We start from the raw sequence: 22679 nt of genomic DNA, 5'->3' as shown, positions 1-22679 counted from the left end.
GGCAACTGAGTGAATGGTAAGTAAAAAAAGGGGAGTCAAGCCCAACGGCCCCGCCTCAAAAGAGCAGTAGTTTTTTAACTTGTGGATGGAGTAATATGACCAAGAATAGTGGTGAAAGGTAAACGGTTTTCAACTCTGAGCTACAGGAAGTTGTGACAAAAAAACAACTGCCCCAAGGGCTATATGGTGAACTACTGCTCTCTAAATGTCCAGTAGCAAAGAATAAAGGGAACATTCTTATAACAGTTCACTTGTCCCTAGTTTGCAAAGCACTTTCATGTAAACTATCACTGATTATTAAAATAACTCTATGGGTAGATCTGAAGAGCTTCAAGCACTTTCCCAAGAGCTGGTGGCAGACTTTCTAATACAGTCTTTGAACCCTTTCCATAATATTAGTGAGCCCATTTATTAAATTATTTTGACTACACAGGAAGAACGGGAAAGAAAAACTACATGTGTATGTTTGCACGCACGTGTGCACACTAGGCATTTTACATACACTGCATTAATTCTTCAACAATCCTATGGGATATTTAAAGTAAGGCCTAGTAAATTGCAGTTATATAGTTGGTAAGAGATGAAGCAAAGATTTCAACCTTCTCTAAATGGTTCCAGATACTATGATTAGGTAATATATTAATGCAGAATGAAGATAGTCTAGCAAGAAAAAGAAAAAACTCAAAAACACTGTAAGAATGATAAAAATTCTACTGGATAACAGAGAATAAAAGCATCTAAACTATATAATCTCTTTGCCAACATCCAGGTTAAGGTTTACTGAAAATGGTAAAAAAAAAAAAAAAAGTGGAATTCAGACATATAGAAGCATACTGAACAAAATAAACAAACCAAAAAGAGGGTTAGTAGACTCATGTCATAAGAATATACAGAAGCCCTCACAAGCTTTCTGACATTCACTTTAAAAAGCAGCAGCTAACATCACTGAGCACTTACTGTGGACTAGGCCCTGTGCTAAGTGACAGGCATGATCTCCCTGAATTCTCACAAGAACCTTCAGAGGAAAATATACTTACTCCAGTTAAACAGAGGAAGAAACGGAGACAAAGAAAAGTTAAACAACTTGGCCAAGGTAATACACGGGACCCAAATCAGGACCCAAACCAGAGAATGAACTCAGTCATTCTGCCAAGATGACACATTAAGTAAGGCGACCATCAGTTACATTTTGTTAATCTTTGCCACCATGCACACTTCAATACTGACCTTCCATTAACCACACATTAAATTCCAGTTAAAAGCACTTGATTACTACAAACTTTTAAAAATAGCCCCCAACCACCCCCTTTAACTAAATATCTATTAAATGTCTTTGTGGTAGTTAACATGTATGCCAGAGGGGCTCTGTTCCTCCTGGGGCTGTTCCTCCACATACATGGCCAATTCGTTTCTGAATTAGTACCACAGTTCCTGTGTCCTGCCTTCCAAGTCCCACATAGGTCAAGACAAAAAGGGTAACTAGAGTGGTTACAACAGAAACGGTTTTGGCTAATTTCTATTTAGCACACCAGGCATAGTGTGTAAGCATTATTTCACTGGGTTACCCAGTTTACTCTCCCCACACCACATGCTACAACCTTCCAGTTACAACTCAATGGAACCAGGAATGGAAATGTACCTGTGGGAAAAGAACAACTTTGAGCAGTTAAAGCAAACTCCACCAGAGTTTAATCTTCTTAAGAAACCCTGAAATCTTTTTAATAATTTAAACCAATTATATTTTTGTGAAGATGATAAATTCCAGCTATTCAAAATACTCACCATACTGTTATGATATCATCACCTGAGCAAGTTACTGCAAATTAAGGGATGGTGCTCACTGATATAATCAGGTCAACGAGACAGTGTTTTTAGGTAACCTCTTTATTTTAAAAGCTGACAAGAGCACTTCTCTTTCAACAGCCATTACACCTCAATGTAGTGTAGCAGAATCTTGTGCCTATGCTGATCATTCTTCGTATTGCAGTTACCGCAGAGCTGTGACTTGATTATAATCATGATTTTCACTATTTCCCTCCCACTCAGGAGAGACCATGAAATATGGTGTTTTGCCAATTACTTTCTGTGGAATGGCATCTAAGTACAAAGTACGACTTGTGAAGAAGCGCCCCCTTGTTGCACACAATTGATGGTCCATCATGCCTAACCGTAATGCACTTTTCTCAGCTTATGCCATGACTACAAAGTAATCAATAACAGCAACAATGATGATGCTGATGATAATGAAGATGAGGATAAACCCTCTTCTCCTGTGTCATGAGCCTCAGTGAAAAACAGAAAAGTTGCCAAATTCTTCCCCATACAAATTACAACCCTGACTCAGTCTCTGCATATCACCGATGTCATTCCACTATAAAGCAAAATATCTGTTGCCTTCTAACACCTGACTGTAACTGCTCAACCCTGCAAGCCATTGATATTTTATCATGTCCAACATCCAATATCCAAATGTCATTTCCAGTGATACTTGATAAACTAACTGCCAAAGACCTTTTGTTCTCTTTCCAAGCATAATATTTGTCATTAAGATTGTGATAGCTTTTGTTAACTAACTAGTATTAAAATAAAACACTTAAATAAAAGGAAAAAGATTGTGATAGCTTTACAAATCTCTTGACAAGAATATCAGATGTATGCTACACTATATTTTTAGTGAGAAATTCAACTTAATGGTTCCTTAATCATCTCTTCTCATTAGCAACAACATTCATCAAAGTAACTAGGACATTCCATTTCATACCCATTTTGTATGCACTGCAAATGGGTCTGACCCTGCCCTCAAGGGACAGTGAGTGGTTCTTAATCCTGATGCACATTAGAGTATGGACAGCTTTTAGGAAAAACTCTTGAACCTATCCAGCACTGCCCTTGCTGCCTCCATCCACCTCCACCCCACCCCCACCTCCCAACATACACTTCTTAGAAATTCTAGAGGTAGAATCCAGGCATAGGATTTCTGAGGTTCCCTAGGTAATTCCAATATGCAGCCAGGATTAAGAATCACTGGTCTTTACCATATAAATGGCAATAACTGCATCCCTACCAGAGTAATGGGGTGGTTTCAGAACAAAGTGAAAATCCTGGATTTTATTTAATGACTAGAGTAATTCACTGTATGTAAAAGAGAAACCATATACACCCAGTTGATTCTGGCAGGTGTCTTATGACTACAAGGGAGAATGAGGCAGAGCAGAGATTCACAAAAGAAGGTTCTTATGGCGAAATGAATTAGTAAGTCAAGTCTGGCCTAAAGCTGCCGTACCTATCTCCAGACTTGATCAATAAGGCTGGTTTCAATGGTGAGGCAGCCATATATGTGGATCACTCAGATCTCTGACACACTACTTTAGGGAGCATAGCTGACTGACAGCCTTAGATGCTGTCCCTTTGGATCCATGCGGCCATTCTTCCCCTAGGTTGCTGCCAGCCTATGTCTGAGCTGGACCATCCTGCCCAATTTGGGGCTCCTCCAAAGGCAACCTCAGCTTGAAGACACCCCACTGCCTGCCTGAAACTCTCTCAGAATCGCACTTCACTTTAGACACTTCCTACTCTAACCTTCTTCCTTCCTTCCTCTCTCAGGGGTCAGACCTGTGACCTGTGCATTGTGTCTGACAGTTTTCCCTGCTTATTCCTGCTCTTTTCGCTTTAACTTCCACAGGAGCTTTCTCCCAATGAATCCTTTGCACATCACATCCTGTCTTAGCAACTTCTTCTTCAAGTCCTGAACTAATAAAGATGGATTTTCTATACTTTTGGCCAAAAGCATTCTCACTACTACACTAAGCAGGAAATGGATTCAGCTGTTTTAGGAAAGCCAAAGTTAACAGGGACTTAAACAAGATAGAAGTTTATTTCTCTCTCAGCTAAGCGTCCACTTGTAAGGAGCCAATGTGGCAGTTCTACGGTGTCAGGGACTCAGACTATTTCTATCTTGTAGCTCTGCCAATCTCAATACATGGTTTCCAATTTATGACTGCTGTATCGACATGGATTCCAGGTAGCAAGCTGGGAAGGAAGGAGAGGAGCATGGTTCCAAAACACAAATCATTTTAATTCACACGGCCATACTCTGCAGCAATGGAGGCAGGAAAACGAAGTCTTTAGCTGCATGGTCATGTCACCAACTAAAACTCCACTCCTAAATGAAGTAGGGAAGAATGAGTATGAGGCGATGTCTGGTAGCCTCCACCACAATTAGTTCTTCACTATTCCGGATTAAGTCAAACAGTTTTCTCTGAGGCACCACAGGTTTTGTTTAAAAATTACTCAAATGCTTCCATGATTTCATGTTAATATTAGACCAAAATTTCAAAACAGACAACATCAAGGAATATGAATGAATCCATTGCTGACTTTAAAAAATGCAATTTGGGATATTCACTGTCTTTTCTATTGCCATGAACAGCCTTTAAAAAAACAGGAATTATTAAGAATATGGTAGGATTTTGTGATAATCATAGTTAATCTTATATTTTAAATGTATAAAATGTAAATCAACTTTTCTTCTGAAACCACAAAATAATCCATCCTCACAAAAGCACTCAACCACAAAATCAAGATCCACCAATAATTTATGGGCTACACTTTACAAAACAGTGGTATAAACACAATTTCAAGTGTAGAAATATATATTTAGAAAGAAAAAAGAAAAAGAAAGCAAAACAAAACAGTATCTTCAAGTCAGAGTACCTGGAATTGACATCTCCATGTCCTAGTTGCCCATGCTGCCCATATCCAAACGTATAGACATCTCCATTTTCCATTAAAACCACTGAAACCAAAATACACAGCTTTTTTTAATTATATGCATTTTATATTTCTATCGTAACAATTCTGAAAGCAGTATAATACTATTTAAAATTTAGAGCCATTAAAATGGGTAATTGACATCAATGGATAAAGAATATGTAGCATACATATATACAATGTAATATTATTCAGCCATAAAAAAGAATGAAATCTTGCCATTTGCAACAACATGGATGGATTTAGAGAATAAAAGAAAGTCAGAGAAAGACAAATACTATATGATTTCACTCATATGTAGAATTTAAGAAACAAAACAAATAAGCAAAGGGGAAAAAAAAGAGATTGAGAGAGACAAACCAAGAAACAGATTCTTAACCACAGAGAACCAACTGATGGTCACCAGAGGGGAGGTGGGTGGGAGGATGGGTGACGTAGGTGATGGACGTTAAGGAGTGCACCAGTCATGTGAGCACCAGATGATTAAAATAAAAACTTAAAAAAAAAAGGGTAACTGAATCACAGGCAATTTATATTTAGTAAGATAATATAATTTTAGTTCATAATACATTAAAATTCTTATAAATACCCTTTAACAATATTAATATTTAATAAGATACCAGTTTGGGCCAACTGTAAAACCTTTTCAATAATGAGTAGAAAATTCCATAGAAAATAATGTTCTCTCATATCTAGGATAATCATATAGGTAGCACACGGGTTTGAGCTCTGTACAATTTATGCACAACTTCAGTGAATGTTAGAACCTTAATATCTGTCAATGCCTTATCAAATAAGGAAATACATTTAGTACCAAAGAAAGAATTTAACATTTTTTATTTTTATAACAGTTGAATAGTACAACCTACACTATATAGGTCAAATGCCAATAATTTACTAAGAATTTAATTATTTTCTACATTTTAAGAAAAGAATTTGTTGATACACATTTTTCATTGAACAGTAGCAAAATATGGGACCAGGTGATAAAAATCGCAGAATCCTAGAGTGCAAAGGGATTTTAGGGATTATTTCATCTTCAGGAGTTTCCTTAATTGAATTATAAAATAAGTCCATCAGAAGACAAATTAAAAACCAGATTTCCAGACAAATACCTATTCTATCATGCCACAGTTTTTAAAAAGAGATTCTGTAACAAATACAAAGCTTTTACAGATTGGAGAGAAACTGCCATACTACAGCTTTTAACACATACTTAATAGACTACATTTGTCAAAACTAAACAAATACGTTATTTAGCACAATTGTAAAAATGCAGTTATACCCTAAAGTTCCAGCTGCTACCTGAATGGTGAAATCCACAGCTGACTTGTACTGCCCGAAGCTCACAGTCAAATCGCACAGAGCCTGGAGGATATGTTGTGATTTTGCTGGCATCTTTTTCTCCTCGTTCTCCACTTCCATCTGTAAGTGTCATAATTTGTGATTAAGCCATTATTCATCTTCAAAATAAAACTTTAAATCAGTTTACTATGGAAGACCAAGAGAAAAATGTTAAGAGAAATAAGCAAGAAGAATCTGCAGCTGTTAGAAGTGACAGATCAAGAATCTACCTGCAAAGAAGCAATTTTGGAAAGATATACTATATATTTCTGTTTGCAAATATCACTAAATCAATAAAAACAGAGAAAAGATTTGGTTATGGATAAAAACTATTAAGCTAGTCAGTTATGTAATGTAAATGGGTCATTAAATTATACAAAAAACAAAATCCTAAATAGTTTACATGGGAAAATTTAGTTTGCATAAAAATAACTGCATGCAAAGTCATTTAACAATTATTTTTAACTCAGTGATAGTGTTAGTACCAGCCACTTAAAAAAAAAAATTCCCAGTTGAGTTGCAAATGACTTAGATTTCCCATATACATCTCAGAAAGGCTACCCTATCCATCAGTATTGTTACACTCAATTGAACTTTAAAAAATGTATAAAGACCAAAGAGCTTTATCCAATATACTGTAATCCAATGGCTGGCTCTTGTTCACCTTTCCTGTCCCACTGTGCCCTCAGCCATTCTACTTTGTGGTCGTTTTCTGGCCCCCAAACACTACTCTCAACCAAACCTTTCTGTTTCAGTTCTTCTTTCTTCCCCCCTTCTTTTTCTAATTTCCCCCCTTGAACTTGCTTCAAGCATTTTCCTCCATCCCTACTTTTTACATTTGACTTTGAATATTCTGGCATTCTGACCATAAAATAAAATCCACATTCCAGAATATAAAACTTTAGTTTGGAATGTGTAAATAAGGGAGACAACTCATTTTTCCTAATCTAAAACTATACATCACTAACATATGACCTCTGTATCATCAAGATTCAAATTCCTTGCACATGGAATAAATGTAAATCTGGAAGGAATTTTAAAAGGTCAACTAGTCTAAGCCACTCTCATGTGGTATAGCAACTCTAAACAAGTGTGGATAATATGCAGATACACATGTGGATCTACACATTTTAATTACATCTGAATTTTTATTGACCATTTTAGAATGCTAGACAGAAAAACATCAAATCCTTTTATGTTCAATGTTACCCTTTCTTTTTTATATAATATTTCTAACCTTTAGTAATAATCCAGGTAAGACAAGATGGCCTAAATTATGAGTTCCCTTTTTATAACTAACTTTCTATTATTTCAAAAATCTTTAAACTCTTTATAACACTAGGACAGTAAAACCTCACTAATTCGGAATAACATAGAATGGGTTGGCCCATATGACTTACTGAGAAAGTCTTAATCATAAAACATTTAGATAAAAATTCAGTTCTCATACCTTCACAAGCAGTACAGAGTATAGATTAAATGCTACAATAAATAAAATGTGGTTACCTACATTATAATTCAAAATAGGCCTATATTACATAAAAATGTACCATAAACATAAAAGTCCTTTAACATACAAGAATTAATTGCTGGACCCAGAGGTTGAAGGCACGTTGAAGGAATCCTTCATTTCTTGAGCCCTTGGTTTGAAAAGCTAGTGTTTTAGACAGGTTTCCCCTTATAAGTATGACCCTGAAAATTCAGAGGAAGAAATTACTTTGATTTTTTTACTCAAAAAAGATCACAAATACTGCATCTGAAGTATAATAAATTCTGAATTAGTGAGAGGTTTTACTATAATAGGATAAAGAACAGGATTCCTCTTTTGCTAAATTATCTAATGTGGGTTTGCCAAATTAAATCTGCAAGAATGAATGGCCTAAAAAGAAAAAAAATAACAACACTTTGTTTAACTCCATCCAAAATGAAATATAATCTTACTTCAGAGACTCCTCATCTTGGAAAGACAGTGGAATGGTTAATATAAATAAGGGCCAATCAAAAAGGAATAAGTATTGTTTAAAAACTAAAGACAGATGTATAGAAATTTTATAGCTTTATCTCAATTGGTAAAAATATCTAATTATTAAAACCAAATCTAACAGAGAAAACAGTGTTCACATGATTTTGTCAGACTTAGCTAAATTCAATATTACAAGTATCATTCCACTTTATATAGATGTATTGATGCTTAATTAGAAGTTTTTACCTTTGAGTTTAGCATTTTGCCCTCTCCCATGAGTCAGAGATTAATATAGATACAAATCCCACAACAGAGGTATAGCATCAGGGAAGGAGAAAAAAACCCAAAAACCTAGTAATTTACTAATTAAAATCATAGTGATTAAAAAAGTATTAGTTATTATTTAAAGGTAAAAATAATACTGGAAACATTTTGTTCAAGTTCATCTAAACAAACCTGTATCTAATTATATAAAATAATCTCTCAATTATTATAGATGGTGAAAACATAACAAGTAAAAGAAAAAAAAACAGGGATAAAGTTCTTGATCATTATCAGCAGTAGTGGAAGAATTTTAAAAAATATGTATCTGTATCTAGTATTTGATGTCAGTTTAAAAGATCAAGTATACTTCTAACAGTTTAGAAATTTACAGGTTATCAAAGAAAAAAAAAAGGTACCTGATTCATAGCCAAAAATTCAGTGTCAATTCAAGAATCAGCAAGTGAAACTCAGCAGGATTAATTCTGCTCAAGCTCGTTATTCAGTAAAGTGATAATGAGCAGCAACAAAGTTAATCTCAGATTTGCAGGAAAAATAATTAGGTCTGATTATTCTTATAATTGGCCATTTAGGTATAAGCATATCTGCATTTTCCCCTAATATAAGTGTGTTCATACATATGTGATAATGAAACTATAATAGCTTTGACAGATACCTAAAATATTGTATATATATATGCTACACTATTTATGCATATTTGTGTACACAGATAGAGAAAAGAAGATTCAATATCTAAAGGACTCTAACTTTTAATTTTAATCTTTACTTAAATTTACACTTTCCTGGGTAATCTTATAGTCATGCATATCACAAAATGTATCACAGAACACAGTGAGTACGTTGAGCAAAATGACTAAAAGAAAACAGCAAAGCACTTATCAAATACAATTAGCTATGCACTTACTTTATGCTAAACACTGTGAAAATTTAAATAGTACAGTGGAGAAGTGCTTTGGGGCATTGAAGACTAAGAGACTTGAATTGGAATTCTGGCTCTCCTATTTGCTAGCTGTATGACAACTGGACACTGGACCTTCTTAAAGCTTTTGCTTTCCCATCTATAAAATAGCAATAATAGACATTACTTCACAAGGTCCTCATGAGGATTAAGTGAAATAATATATAAAAAGTGCTCAATCAATATTCACTATTGTTGCTTTTTAAAATCAATACAATAATCTGATGATACCAGTATTGTTACTCTGCTTTGCAGCTGGGAAAACCAAGGCTTAGAAGGGTTAAGTAACCAGCCCTAGTAATAAGTAGTAGGGCAACTTTGAAGTTTGATCAAAACCAAGGCTCAATGACGTAGATGGAACTGGAGGGTATTATGCTGAGTAAAATAAGTCAATAGAGAAAGACATGTATCATATGACCTCACTGATAGGAGGAATTCTTAATCTCAGGAAACAAACTGAGGGTTGCTGGAGTGGTGGGGGGTGGGAGGGATGGGGGGCTGGGTGATAGACACTGGGGAGGGTATGTGCTATGGTGAGCGCTGTGAATTGAGTAAGACTGTTGGATCACAGACCTGTACCTCTGAAACAAGTAATACATTATATGTTAAAAAAAAAAAAAAGAAGAAGATAGCAGGAAGGGAAGAATGAAGGGGGGAAATCGGAGGGGGAGACGAACCATGAGAGACTATGGACTCTGAGAAACAAACTGAGGGTTCTAGAGGGGAGGGGGGTAGGAGGATGGGTTAGCCTGGTGATGGGTATTAAAGAGGGCACGTTCTGCATGGAGCCCTGGGTGTTATACGCAAACAATGGATCATGGAACACTACATCAAAAACTAATGATGTAATGTATGGTGATTAACATAACATAATTAAAAAAACAAGGCTCAGGTATTTTACAAACACCAAATGGCTGACATCTTAAACCTTTTGTAAAAATAAACTAATTACATATTTAACAAATCTCAAATTTTGTGCCTTTTGGATAATTCTAAAAGAGAAAGCAAAAATTCAAAGAATATATATGTATATACAAATACATATATATCTTAATTTAATCTTCATATCAACATAATCAGTTAGGAATTATCATTCTTATTTTTTAAAAAAAGGAAAACTGAAGCCTAAGAGATTATGAAATTTATGAACAGCCACATAGTTCTAAAAAATGACAAATTTGGGACTAAAACTGAGGCCTAATTCCAAAGGCTCTAATATTTCCATTACACCACACCATTTCTAAACAGAAAATAGGTGTAGGGCGCCTGGGTGGCTCAGATGGTTGGGCGTCTGCCTTCGGCTCAGGTCATGATCCCAGGGTCCTGGGATCGAGTCCCGCATCGGGCTCCCTGCTCCTTGGGAGCCTGCTTCTCCCTCTGCTTCTCTCTCTCTCTCTCTGTCTCTCATGAATAAATAAAATCTTTAAAAAAAAAAAAAAGAAAGAAAATAGGTGTAAAATACACACAGATCTTTATCAGTGAGCCTTCGGGCTTTCACATTAGTCACTCCAAGCCAGGTTTCAGGACTGTCTCCAGAGCAATTCAGATGTTCCTAACCAGGAGTACTACATCAAAATCTTTTTCTATGTAAGGCACTGAACAGCTGAAACAAATGTTAATCCACTTATCTGTTTGAAATACAGTCTGTGGTTACATTTCTAAAAAACTTACTATATGTTTTATGGATTAGATGCTATACTTATTAACTGAGACTTATATAGTTTGCCTCTAGTCAGATTTTGCCTGTAACAGGATGGATTCTATGACCTTCTCTGAATTCTCTCCAATTAGCCAGAAGCTTTCCAACTTTCCATCTTAGAACCCACTCCTGTGAACAATAAACCCACAGTTCTTACCCTCCACACACGCCCACAAAAAAGTTAATAGTGGAGACAATTTTAACTATTACCATCCTACAATTTGTACCTCCAGTGTAATTAAATGTAAGACAGAACACAGCAATTAATATAGTAAATTTCTCAGTGGAAGACAACCAGGGTAAGAAAAAAAGAGAGAAACATACGTAGGAAAAATTTATTAAAGACCGTGATTATAAATAGCAAGAGCAAAAGCAGTGCAAGGCAAGATGATTAAATGACAGGGACAGTGAATGCAAAGGGAACAGGGAGAGAGAATTTGTGGGTGTACAGCAATTAGTGAGTGGTAAGTTAATACTCTATATAAAATAGAGCACCATTTGATAAAATATTACTTACTTACACTTTAAATTCATTTTGGTGGTAAGGAGATGAAACTGTTTCCCTCTATAAAACCTGATAAAAACACATACACACACACACAACTGGCTGTATACTGTAATACCACAAGTAAGTCCTTCTAAAGAGGTTGCTACAAAAACACAGTCTTGTTATAAGATAAACCTGTGGTAGATAAGATAGCAGTGAGGCTAGTTACTGTTGATTAACTTTTGCAGCTACTCAATGAAGACACTGTGAAAAGTCTGTTTTAAATTTGTAACCCTAGTCTTCATTTAGCATTTCATTTTCAAATTCTGCAAAAAATTAAGATGTTTGGCCATAAGATACTAACATGGAGCTGAAAAAGTTTTAAACTGTTTCATGAAATGTGAACATTTAACCTCAGGTAAAGTACTGGAAAAATTCCACTTTCTATTAAATGGGAGTAAAAAAAGACACTGAGAAAATCTATCCTAATAGTGGCATAGTATAAAATATGAGATCAGAGATTCTGGCAATTAAATAATTTACATATAGTATACCCCAAATATCGTTCCTTAGATTTAAATATTTATAGCATTATTAGGGCACTCAGTAAATAAAGCAATCACAAATTTTTCCTATGGCTAATCACATTAGATTTAAAATATTCTCTATTTTTATTTCTGTAGAATGTATCTTAAATAGTGCCCCACCAATGCTTTGACTAATAACAGGGGTTTTTGTTTTGTTTTGTGGCTTTGCTTTGAGTGGCAAACTGATAAGCTGATAGAGGCAAATGTAAATAAAGTTAATTATAATACATTGCATATGAAAGTTTAAAAATAAAATTAGTCTGTAACAGTTCTGCAGCAAAAGAAAAGTAACACACAAAACAGGTTAATCTGTCCATATGGAATGTATGTGTTTAAAACTGTAGTCTATTTTGTGGGGTATATCCTGAGCATTTAAGAAAGCAGCAACTGAAAGTTATACTTGTCAAAGAGTCCCTGGTTCACATGCCAGGATTCAAGGCAGAATTTATATATAAATTTATAAATTTTCTGCATTAAATTCTTTCCTGATCTTAGTTTACTCATAGCTGTAGTTTAAAAGAAAATAAGCTTGCTTTAGGAATATTTCTAATTAATCCAGAGCTGTGAGATCTCAAAGAACTAGACAGAAATAGATTCTTAGTCAACTCACAGACTTGTCTAGACCTCTGACACTTTTCGAGGACTAGAACAGTCCTTGCTTACACCTATCAGCATTTAACCCTCAAATACCAAGTAATTTGTGTGTGTTGTGTATATAAACTTTAATATTAAAACAACGGAAAAGTATAATAGCAAACAACTCATTATCACTTTATACACTGAATTTAGTAATTTTGTTAATCCTAAAGCATTTTTTTAAAAAAGGACTATAAAATGTCAGATAGCAGACATCTAAGAGCAAATAATAAAGGATAAAGAACAGAAAGCAATATTTTCTACCTTCCCTCAACTTTATGAAATTTGAAAAGAAATGGAAAAGAAAAAGATACACTGCAAAATGCCTTCTTCGTTAAAGTTAACAAATAAAAAGAAATGAGACTGACAGTCACTGACAAACAGTACATCTTTCAGCATGTTCTTTCTCCTCAGGCTATATAATGATAGAAGCAAAGTAGAAGAATTAGGTTTGTGCATTTTCCCAGAGACAAAATTCAAATGAGTGGAAGAAACTGGGGAAGTATCCCACCTAATTGATAAGGAAGACCAAATACCTTTGTGCTTGTCCCGTTTATGCTTTAGCTGAGCTGGATGGGATCTGAGTCTGGCTAGAGCCTGTTCTCGATGGTTCATAAAAATAGGACCAGCAAATACAAGGGGGCCTGAGGAGAAACATTTTGTATGTGCATAGAAAAGCTCACAAAATGAAAACACTACAATGAATAAAAATAATTCAAACTAAAAAGCATGGAAATTTATTCTTTACTGTTTTAGACATTATACTTTTCTCCCAGTTCCCCCACGTTAATCCCCCACCCCCATTCCACACACAAGTTTTAATATCTGAACTATAGGTGATAAAGTAAAATTCCTTTTAACTCATAAAATTATCACATAGTTACTAACAGTCTCAAGTACATAATCAGAAAGTTCAATTAAAACAAATCATCTTACAAATATTTTTAATATCATATATATTCAAACTTAGTAAACCATTAATAGAAGACAATATATTTCCTATTAAAATAACAAAATAATTTTTAAATTAATAATTAAATTTTAAGAAGGTCTTCAAGATTTAATATCCACATCAGTCTTGCTACAAAACCAAGATAAATGTTATTGACTCAACTACATTCTGCCATACAGGTAGGAAAACAAGACAGCAAAAAACAAAACAAAACCAAAAATTACTATGATATGATATAGACATATACACATGTGGACACACATTCATGGACATGAATATATATGAAATCACTACTTTATGAGGACAGGACTATAGAAGTTATATTTAATTTTCTAAAAAGAATAAATCTAAGTTTAAATGTGATTTCTGTAACAACATATACAAAATCAGAAACAAGGTATTGATACTGAAGAGGGTAATCTAATCCAAGTAACATTTTTGGAACATTAACAATTCTCTGATAAAATAATTTCTTTCTGAAGCTCCACTATGTACATACACACACATATACAAATGCACATTCACATAGATTACAGTTATTTCCACTTAGATTCAAGAAAAAATCAATAGCAAAATTAATTTCAATAAAAATTATAATTTGCTTTTCCCTACTATCACTTAGCTTAAAAAGGGAAACTTTAAGTTATATCTTAAAATTTCAGTTCTTTTCTTATAGAATTGAACTATCCTTTCCTTGAATTTGAGCAACATCAAAAATGCCTGCAAATTTCAAAACACTCTAAATTTGCCATTAAGAAGTTACCAAATTTGAAAGGGGAATTGACAGTACATAAGCACTGAATGTTTTTAATTAAAGCCAGTTTTTTCATGATTCTCTATACCACTTCAGCTATAATTAATTTTTCTAACAATGGAACAAAATAAAACTACTGCCCTATAATAAAATTTGACAAATGCAAATTCAACACCAAAGTACCCTTCATTAAATATTAAAAAATGGGTAGGAAAAACATATTTTAATTATGCCTTGAGATATAAATAAAAAATGCAGGCATCACCAATTTTATGAAAAACCAAGAATAACATATTCTATGATTACTACAGATAGAAATATGCTAATTTAAAGTTAACAGAAAAATTAAATATTATTTCCTAGTAATGCAGTACCAATTATTTTCAAGCTAAGATTAGATAAATATGAACAAAATGTCTTATTTCAACATGCATTTTTTTCAATTAATATAAACCACTCTAAAAAGCATGAGACACTTTCCAACTACCCCCAAAGAACTGTAAATATCAAAATAACAGTAATATTAAGTTACAGTACTCTTTTCTGATTTCTATGGTCTGCTTGGGATATTATTTCTTCCTATAAAAATATTATACCCATAATATTCATAGTTATTCAGCTTCTCACTAAATTCAATCTTTTTAGGGTCTCTTGATATAAAAATTTAGAAGGCCCACAGGCAATCATGCCTAGAAAGTATACCATCTGAGCTCAATTTAAATCACCACTTATATCAGGCTATCAGGTTCTAAAATATTCATGTCCCATGGACTAAAACAATTTTTCTTATAAACATAGTTCATTCACTTATTTGCCATTTTTTATCTTTAATGTAACACACACCAGGTACATGTATATTATGACAAAGACACAGATCTCATTAGAATTTAGTCCAATAGGGAAGACAGAAATAAAACAAGTAAGAGTTGCAATATGTTGTGATGAATGTTATAAAGGAAATCTGTACACACCCTGAAGGATGAAAAGTGATCATTCTACTTGGTTGAAAGAATAAGAAAAAGTTTGCCAAGAGAAAGAAGGAAAGAGAGGGCATTCCAGGCAAAAGAAACAGGATTTATGAAAGCAAGCAGAGATTAAACAATATTGTATAGTCATTAAAAACACACATAGCCGAAATGGATGGAATGCAGGGTTACGAAACAGAAAGTGGCAGGAAATGAGTCTGGAGCTACATATGAAAAACAGATAATTACAGTCCTTTTCTACCATGAAACTTTATTGTAGAGGTGTTGAGACGTCCGTGAAATGTTTTCAATTAGTCAACAAAGACGTATTAAGTACTGACCAATTTCAGGCACTACACTTGGTGCTGGGAACTCTTGGAAAAACAAGACACCATCTCTGCTTTCAGAAGCTCGCAGTCTAATGTGGGGAGGGGAGGGAGGGAGAGTTTACACACAACTCAACAAGAAATTATGACTGTGTGCTATGAGAAAATTAAGCACACTGAAGGGGCAGCCAGCAAACCTTAAGAGTGGGAATGTAGGGAGTTTTGGGGTACAAGAAGAGAAAATACCACATAAGCTAAGACTTAAAGAGGTAGTAGTACTACAAAGGTTCACAGATATGGGGGGAAAAAAACAGGCATAGGGAACAGGAAAAAGAGTAAAAAGAGATGAGGCAGTAGAGAAATTTTTTTTTAGATCTATTTATTTATTTGAGGGAGAGAGAGAGCATGAGCACATGAGCAGGGGGAGGGGCAGAGGGAGAGGGACAGGGAAAGAGACTCTCAAACAGACTTCCCAATGAGTGCTAGCCTGATGCAGGGCTCAATCCCACAACACTGAGATCATGACCTGGTCCGAAATCAAGAGTCAGATGCTTAACTGACTGAGCCACCCAAGCACCCCAAGAAATCTTTATGTAGGTTTTTTACACAGAAAATGCTTTTGTGCTCTTTAAATCAGCAATGAGGTAACACTTCATCATATTTTATAAAAATTAAGAAGAACAATACATATGATGCTAGAAGAAAACATCACTCTCAGATATTAGTCTGGAGAAGATAAACTCCTGTAACATTTCAAAAACAATTTGAAATATCTGTTAAAATTTAAAATATAAACACTCTCTGGCCCAGATATTCTATTTCTTGGAAGCTCTACTATATAAACAAAAACTCCAATATGGCTATAAGTTTAAAAATATTTATTGTAGAAAAACCCACAAAAACTTGAAAATAACCTAAATGTCCATCAACAGAATAATAGTTGAATAAACTGCAGTACAGCCACATTACAATATACTATATAGCTCTTAAATATAATGTAGTAGACCAATATTTACTAATTAAGTGTGTCTTCATGATGTAAAATGAGAAAAAGATGCTGCAAAGAACTGTATCTCTAATACAATGCCACTTTGTAAATAAACACTTGCCTATACATGTGTAGATATCAGCATAGTAGATATATGTGTAGATATATTATAATGGAGTAAGATATGGAAGTATACCAATTAGATTAAACCTCATTTGCTTGGTAGAAAGAATGGGAAGGTTGGAAAAAAATTTAAGCAAGATAAAAAAAATGTATATACTATCACATTAACCAAATACGTAAAACAAAACTGTCAGTGATACAACTGGAAATGTGTAAAACGTGATTAGAAAATAAAGAGAATTCCCGTATTACTTTAAAACGGCACTGCAATAAAGCACAAAAATTTTCTTCTGATATAGTATCAAAGGGAAAAAAAACAGGACACCAATATATATCACAGTATGAAATAATATAACTCAACAAAAAGTATACAATAGAAAAAAATTGGAAGAAAGTACACCAAAATTCTACCAGTGGTTATCTTATTACATTGCATGTAATCCTCATTTTAAACGTTAAGAAAAGCGAGGTTCAGAGTGGTTAAATTCCAGGATCATACATCCCCAGTAACAGTTAAGAAGCCAGGGTCTGAACCAAAGCCTAACTTCAGAAGCTGTGCTGACTGCCATGCCACATGGCTTCACTAACCACAGAACCTATTATCCAAGTGAAACTACTGAGAGGAAAAGGGCCTGGAGAGTCAACATAAAATGCGACTTCCCAAGCAAGCCAGGGCATAAGCTCACCGCATCTACAGCTCCCAATTATGAAAGTTTGATGACATTTAGGGGAAAAGAAAGAGAAGTAGCCAACATTATTTGACCTTAGTTCTCCTTACAAGAGAGCACTGAAAAGGAATACAAAGATAAGATTATTGATACAATCACCCAGTAGTTTTGAGGAGTTAAGAGAGTTCTACTTAAAAATTCCACTGACAAGCATTTCACCTATAAAGTTAATATAAGACTCAGAGAATTTAAACATCAACCAACCTTGTATTACCTAAAAAGCTAAAATTGATCACAAATGTCACTGAAATAAAATATGTAAATGAATACACTGGTACCTAAGAATATACATTTAAGAAAAACATTACCTAAAAGAATAATATAAAAAATTTAAAGACTAAGTGCCAAATTAATAAAAATGCAGTAATAACACTGTTCTTTCAGTTTTCAACAGCACATTCCATTATATAAGTCTGTGTCATAAACAGCTGCAGCTAAATTACATAAGTAGGCCTGAGACTGAGCAAAGCTTTAATACAAGGACTAGGTCCTAAAATTCTGATCAACTTTGAAACAACACAAACTTGATAAATAGGATAAGACAGATAAATCAAGTAAAATAATTTGATATAATCTAATCCTGAAGTTCTGAAATTTCAACAGAGGTAAAAGCCAATTATTAATGAGTATAATTACTAACTTATCACTAAACTGTTAATATCTAAAAAGTACCAAGAAGAGGCTAAGAAAAAAAATACAGGTATGTGTGGCAGTTGGAATACTAAAAATTTATTTTATTTTGTTTTGTCTTCCTCATTAAGACAAAACAAGGCAAACAATTCTCCCTAGCTCTTTAACAGAATGCAGAAATTCGGACGCAAGCCCAGGTATTCTGCTGTAGAAGGTGCACGGAAGCAACTCTGAATATCCCTGACCGGGAGCAGCAGTTCTCACATTTTAGCACCACCAGAATTACCTGGTAGGCTTGTTCAAACAAGAGTTTGCTGGGCTCTGCTCACTGAATTTCTGATTCAGAGGGTCTGAGGTAGGGCCTGAGAACAGGCAACTGTAACAAGTGCTCAGTGATGCTGGTTCCCTTGAGACCACTTTGAGAACCACTGTCCTACCATAATGAAAAGTGCCCCACTTAAAAGGCATTCCTCCATCCAATTAACATAAAAATATTTTTTAAAAAGCAAAGGTAAAGTATAAATGCCTTAGAACTCGTCTTTATTTTTTCAAGAAACAATGACTTGAGTTTTAAAAACATAACTCTTATTTCGTTTATAAAGTAATACACATATTGGAGATTATTTAGAAACACATTATAAAGAACAAAATAAAAATCACCTATAAACTCACTTTTCAGGAAAAATCACTACTAGCATTTTGGTATTTACCTTTCTAGTTTTTTCCCTATGCAAGTGTGGATATATCTCTGTGTACATTTTATTGTGTTTTCTTATAAAATTGCTAGCAATGGAGTACTGGGAAAGAATATAAAGATAATATGATAAAAGTGTCATATCACCATACTGGTTTTCAATTATTTAACATGGTATAAGAATTTCCTAAAGTCACTGAATAAGAATCTACAGTCTGACTTTTAAAAATGGGTACATAGTTAAAATTCTTATTTAGAAGTATTTTTACAAAACAAAATGTACAAACAGGCTTCTCTTTGCATTGTACTGTGTTAAATGAAACATGCATATTGTGACATGTCCTCACTGCACAATTCCATAGTAATGATGGCAACTGTGCAAAGCAAGGACATGGTTCTAATATGCACAAATTTCAGTATCACATAAGGTAACGAATGCCATAATTATGATTCGTAATGAAGATCCTAACCCATCAAGACAAGATATTTACTACATATTTTATATACTGTGTTTGAACAAAAATGAAAAAATGTGTAATGAAAAAAATGTGTAAGAAAGAGCTCAACCAAAAAATAAAGACAAGACAAAATTTCTGTGCACCAATAATCTTTCTATATATTGAGGACAGAGGATGAAATGGACTTGTCAGAAAATATACAGCAAATGCCTAGAACATAAGTCTGTGTTTATAAAATCAGATACAGTAATAAAATCTCTGTAAATATTTAAATAATGGAGTTTTTTAAACCTTTGAAAGGCTAGAGTTTATATTTTTAAGGTCTATGACACATTTTAAAATAAATGGCAAAAGAATATTCTGCAATCACAAAATTTTGTTGAACTAATGCATAATCAATGTTCTTTTACTTTTGATATGCAGAAACATACTACAGCTAGAGAAGAAAAGCTTATTTACAGAGGGAGAAAAAAACTAACAAAACACGCAGAGCAAGCAATTACATGTCATCATAAGGATTTGCTATACTTTGCTTGAAACGTAAGAAATTGATGTTTTTTGTAGGTCAATTCATATGATTCAACCCAATATTTCCCAAAAGAGAAAAAACAGGTAGTAAAAAGATGCACCAATAATTATCCTTAAACAAATCATATTAAAAGAAATTGTCACTCAATTACCATATGTCATAAAGACCTAGAACTTAAATTTTACCCTATTTTCTATAAAACATTTAATATGCATTTTTCCCTATATTTATATAATGTAAACAATGACAGTATCTACATTCTCATTAAAATAAACCGCTTTTAAAGGTAATGATTTTAAGTAAACATAGCCAAGCTAACAGCAAATATTCCTATATCAATTAATCAGATTGTTTATCAGATCCTATAAAGAACAATCAAGTTCCAAGCATGTTTTACAACTTAAGTTTAATAAAAATAGAATTTACCAAACATGATATATATTTTATGACTTATTCCATTTTACATTTAAAAAAGTACCTAGAAAAAATTTGTAATGGTGGTTAAATGGATAATAGATTTTATTTCATTTATCAAGTCTCACGTCATTTCTAACAAGCATTTAAAATATGCAGTATCAGTAAATATTTCCAATCAAGATTTTGCCTGGCAGAGGAATAAAATCACAGATCTCTTTAACCATCTGTCTTAATCCTACAAAGAAAAGATTCTACTGGGCAACAACAGCTTTAGTAATATTTATATTTATCTCTGCCATTGGATGTATATTAAAATATCTATATTTTACTATCTGCATATAACTACAGTGAAATGTATTTTCAGGCTGAGAAATGGTCATAAACAATGAGGAAAAGAGAAACAATACACCTATCTTTGCAATTAAAACCTGCAAAACTCTCCAACTTACCCTTCTTGTACATAACCAGAATAAGCTTTTTTGGGGAAAAAAAAAAAGAAGACATATAAAAACATAATTATGCACTGGATTGAAAGAAGAATGCTGGGACCGTGCTCAGATGGAAATGATCATAGATGACTAAGAAAACAGAAATTAAAATACTATATTAAACTAATTTGTTGTTTATGGTTAAATAACAACCATGAGTCCAAAATGTGGGAGAAAGACCAGTTCTTAGAATTCATATATATCTTTTTTTAAAGTTGCCATTGCTAATAGCTTTTGATGCTGGCAGATGGCACAATTCTTAATATGCCTGACTTACTATATAAACACCCTACTCTACTAAATTAAGTCTATGTTAATAGCACAAATGTAAATACTCTGAATATTTTCACATGATTTTCATATGTTACTATAATGTTACTAATTTTAATTGCAATGTCTTACAAGTCAGCCTATTCTGTAAACTTTCAGTGGTCTCAGTATAGGATAAGAAAATGGATTTTCATATACTTTTTCTCTGCAGCTACATCTTACCTCTTCCTTCCTCTAATCTGTGTCTCCTGATTACACGTTGTCGTTTTTCTTCTTGTCGTAACTGAAGGTGTTCTTCAATGTTAACCCCAGGTACTGGGACAGCTAGATGATTGACCAAAAAAAAAAAAACAAACAAACAAACCACAAAGAAACACAAAAAAAAAACATATATAGATAGATACAATAATAGATATGAAAGAACTATATGAAATTCAAGAAAGTAAAAGCTAACAAAACACTGATGAAAACACAAATTATTTTTACTCGAAGAATCTTAGCAAAAAAGAGAAAAAGAGCCTTACCCTTCAGTTAGTGACACACTATTGGCTACTATATAAGCAGTACTGCATAGTTAACTATTAATTTTTTAGCACATACTAATATAAATTACTGAGCTGAGGACAAGATGTGTAGTACAATCCATCACATTACCTAACAGAAGATCTAAAGGTATCATCTCCTTCACTGCATCAAGAATTCCTCTTTGTCTTGCCTCCTGACCATCCAACTCTCTTGCACAAGCCTTGCAACACCCACACACGGCACAGCCAGATTCTCCGGAACCACAACCACAGATCCTTAAAAAATAAAAATAATTAACTGAAATGCTTCTATTCTTTCCCTAAAACTCTTTTCTATAATGTCTTTTCAGGATTTCTGAAATTAAGTTATATGAGTTAGCAATGAAATTACCCCTTCAGATCAGGATGTGCCAATTTTAAAGAACTGAATAGGTATGAATAGATGGAATCACTAAAAACAAGAGTTTATTAAGCTCCTCATAGGTATAATTGGTATATTTCTACAGAAAATACAAATGGATTCTGCCACCCACAAAACCACTATTAACAAATATTTTAAAAGTTATCACAATTAGTAAAGCACCAGCAGCTTACTATTAAATGGTCTGAGTGGGTTAGTCAATTACCAAACAAACACTGTTCTCCACCAGCTAACTTAAAGAAGGTGTGCATAGCCATCAGTAAGTGAGCTCAGCTTGCCAGCTTCATGCGTTTAGCTCCTTCTCTCTCCCTCCTTTATATGCCATCATCTCTTATTCTCTCCTTCCACTGTGTCCAATTGCCTGTTCCTCTTCCTCTTCTTTGTCCTGTTCTTATCAGTTGTGAACTAAGTGTATGACATTGGATTACAACTGACAAGAACACTCCCAGAAGTTGCCTACAGGGTCAGTGAACAACTAACTTCCTAGTCACCTATTTCGTAGATATAGATAGAAGTCACAGCTTTAATGTTATTGCTGGATCGGAACTGAAAACCTTTAGACAGCTTCGCTGAGCCTGTGGTTATCCAGATTTGTGGTGGTACAAGAGAAAGGATCTACCTGGCAGCTGTTTTGAAAGACATAGCTAGGTGCCCTGTGAAACTCCTGGGTTTAAAATGCAAGCATT

The 22679-nt window shown here is 33.9% G+C and overlaps 1 protein-coding gene across 11 annotated transcripts in view; it reads right to left on the bottom strand.

The window, feature by feature from the left end:
- Positions 1–22679, bottom strand: part of MYCBP2 (MYC binding protein 2) — a 262416-nt gene that overhangs the window by 163763 nt on the left and 75974 nt on the right. For 8 of the 11 annotated variants that reach the window (XM_025874720.2, XM_025874721.2, XM_025874722.2 and 5 more), the window contains exons 16-20: positions 21703–21848; positions 21271–21372; positions 13263–13370; positions 6076–6195; positions 4714–4795 (exon numbers count right to left, since the gene is read on the bottom strand). In XM_025874720.2, the coding sequence (XP_025730505.1) occupies positions 4714–4795; positions 6076–6195; positions 13263–13370; positions 21271–21372; positions 21703–21848 (558 nt within the window). Of the gene's footprint in view, positions 1–4713; positions 4796–6075; positions 6196–7691; positions 7773–13262; positions 13371–21270; positions 21373–21702; positions 21849–22679 lie in introns of those variants that run through there. The other 3 variants (XM_025874726.2, XM_025874725.2, XM_025874731.2) reach the window with 3 other exon arrangements.

Source organism: Callorhinus ursinus, unplaced genomic scaffold, assembly GCF_003265705.2.
Source record: "Callorhinus ursinus isolate GAN/ISIS: 27379988/994484 unplaced genomic scaffold, GSC_fseal_2.0 scaffold7, whole genome shotgun sequence".
Lineage (NCBI taxonomy): Eukaryota > Metazoa > Chordata > Mammalia > Carnivora > Otariidae > Callorhinus > Callorhinus ursinus.
Note: the sequence above shows the minus strand (reverse complement) of the source record. Positions and strands in the feature narration are given on the sequence as shown.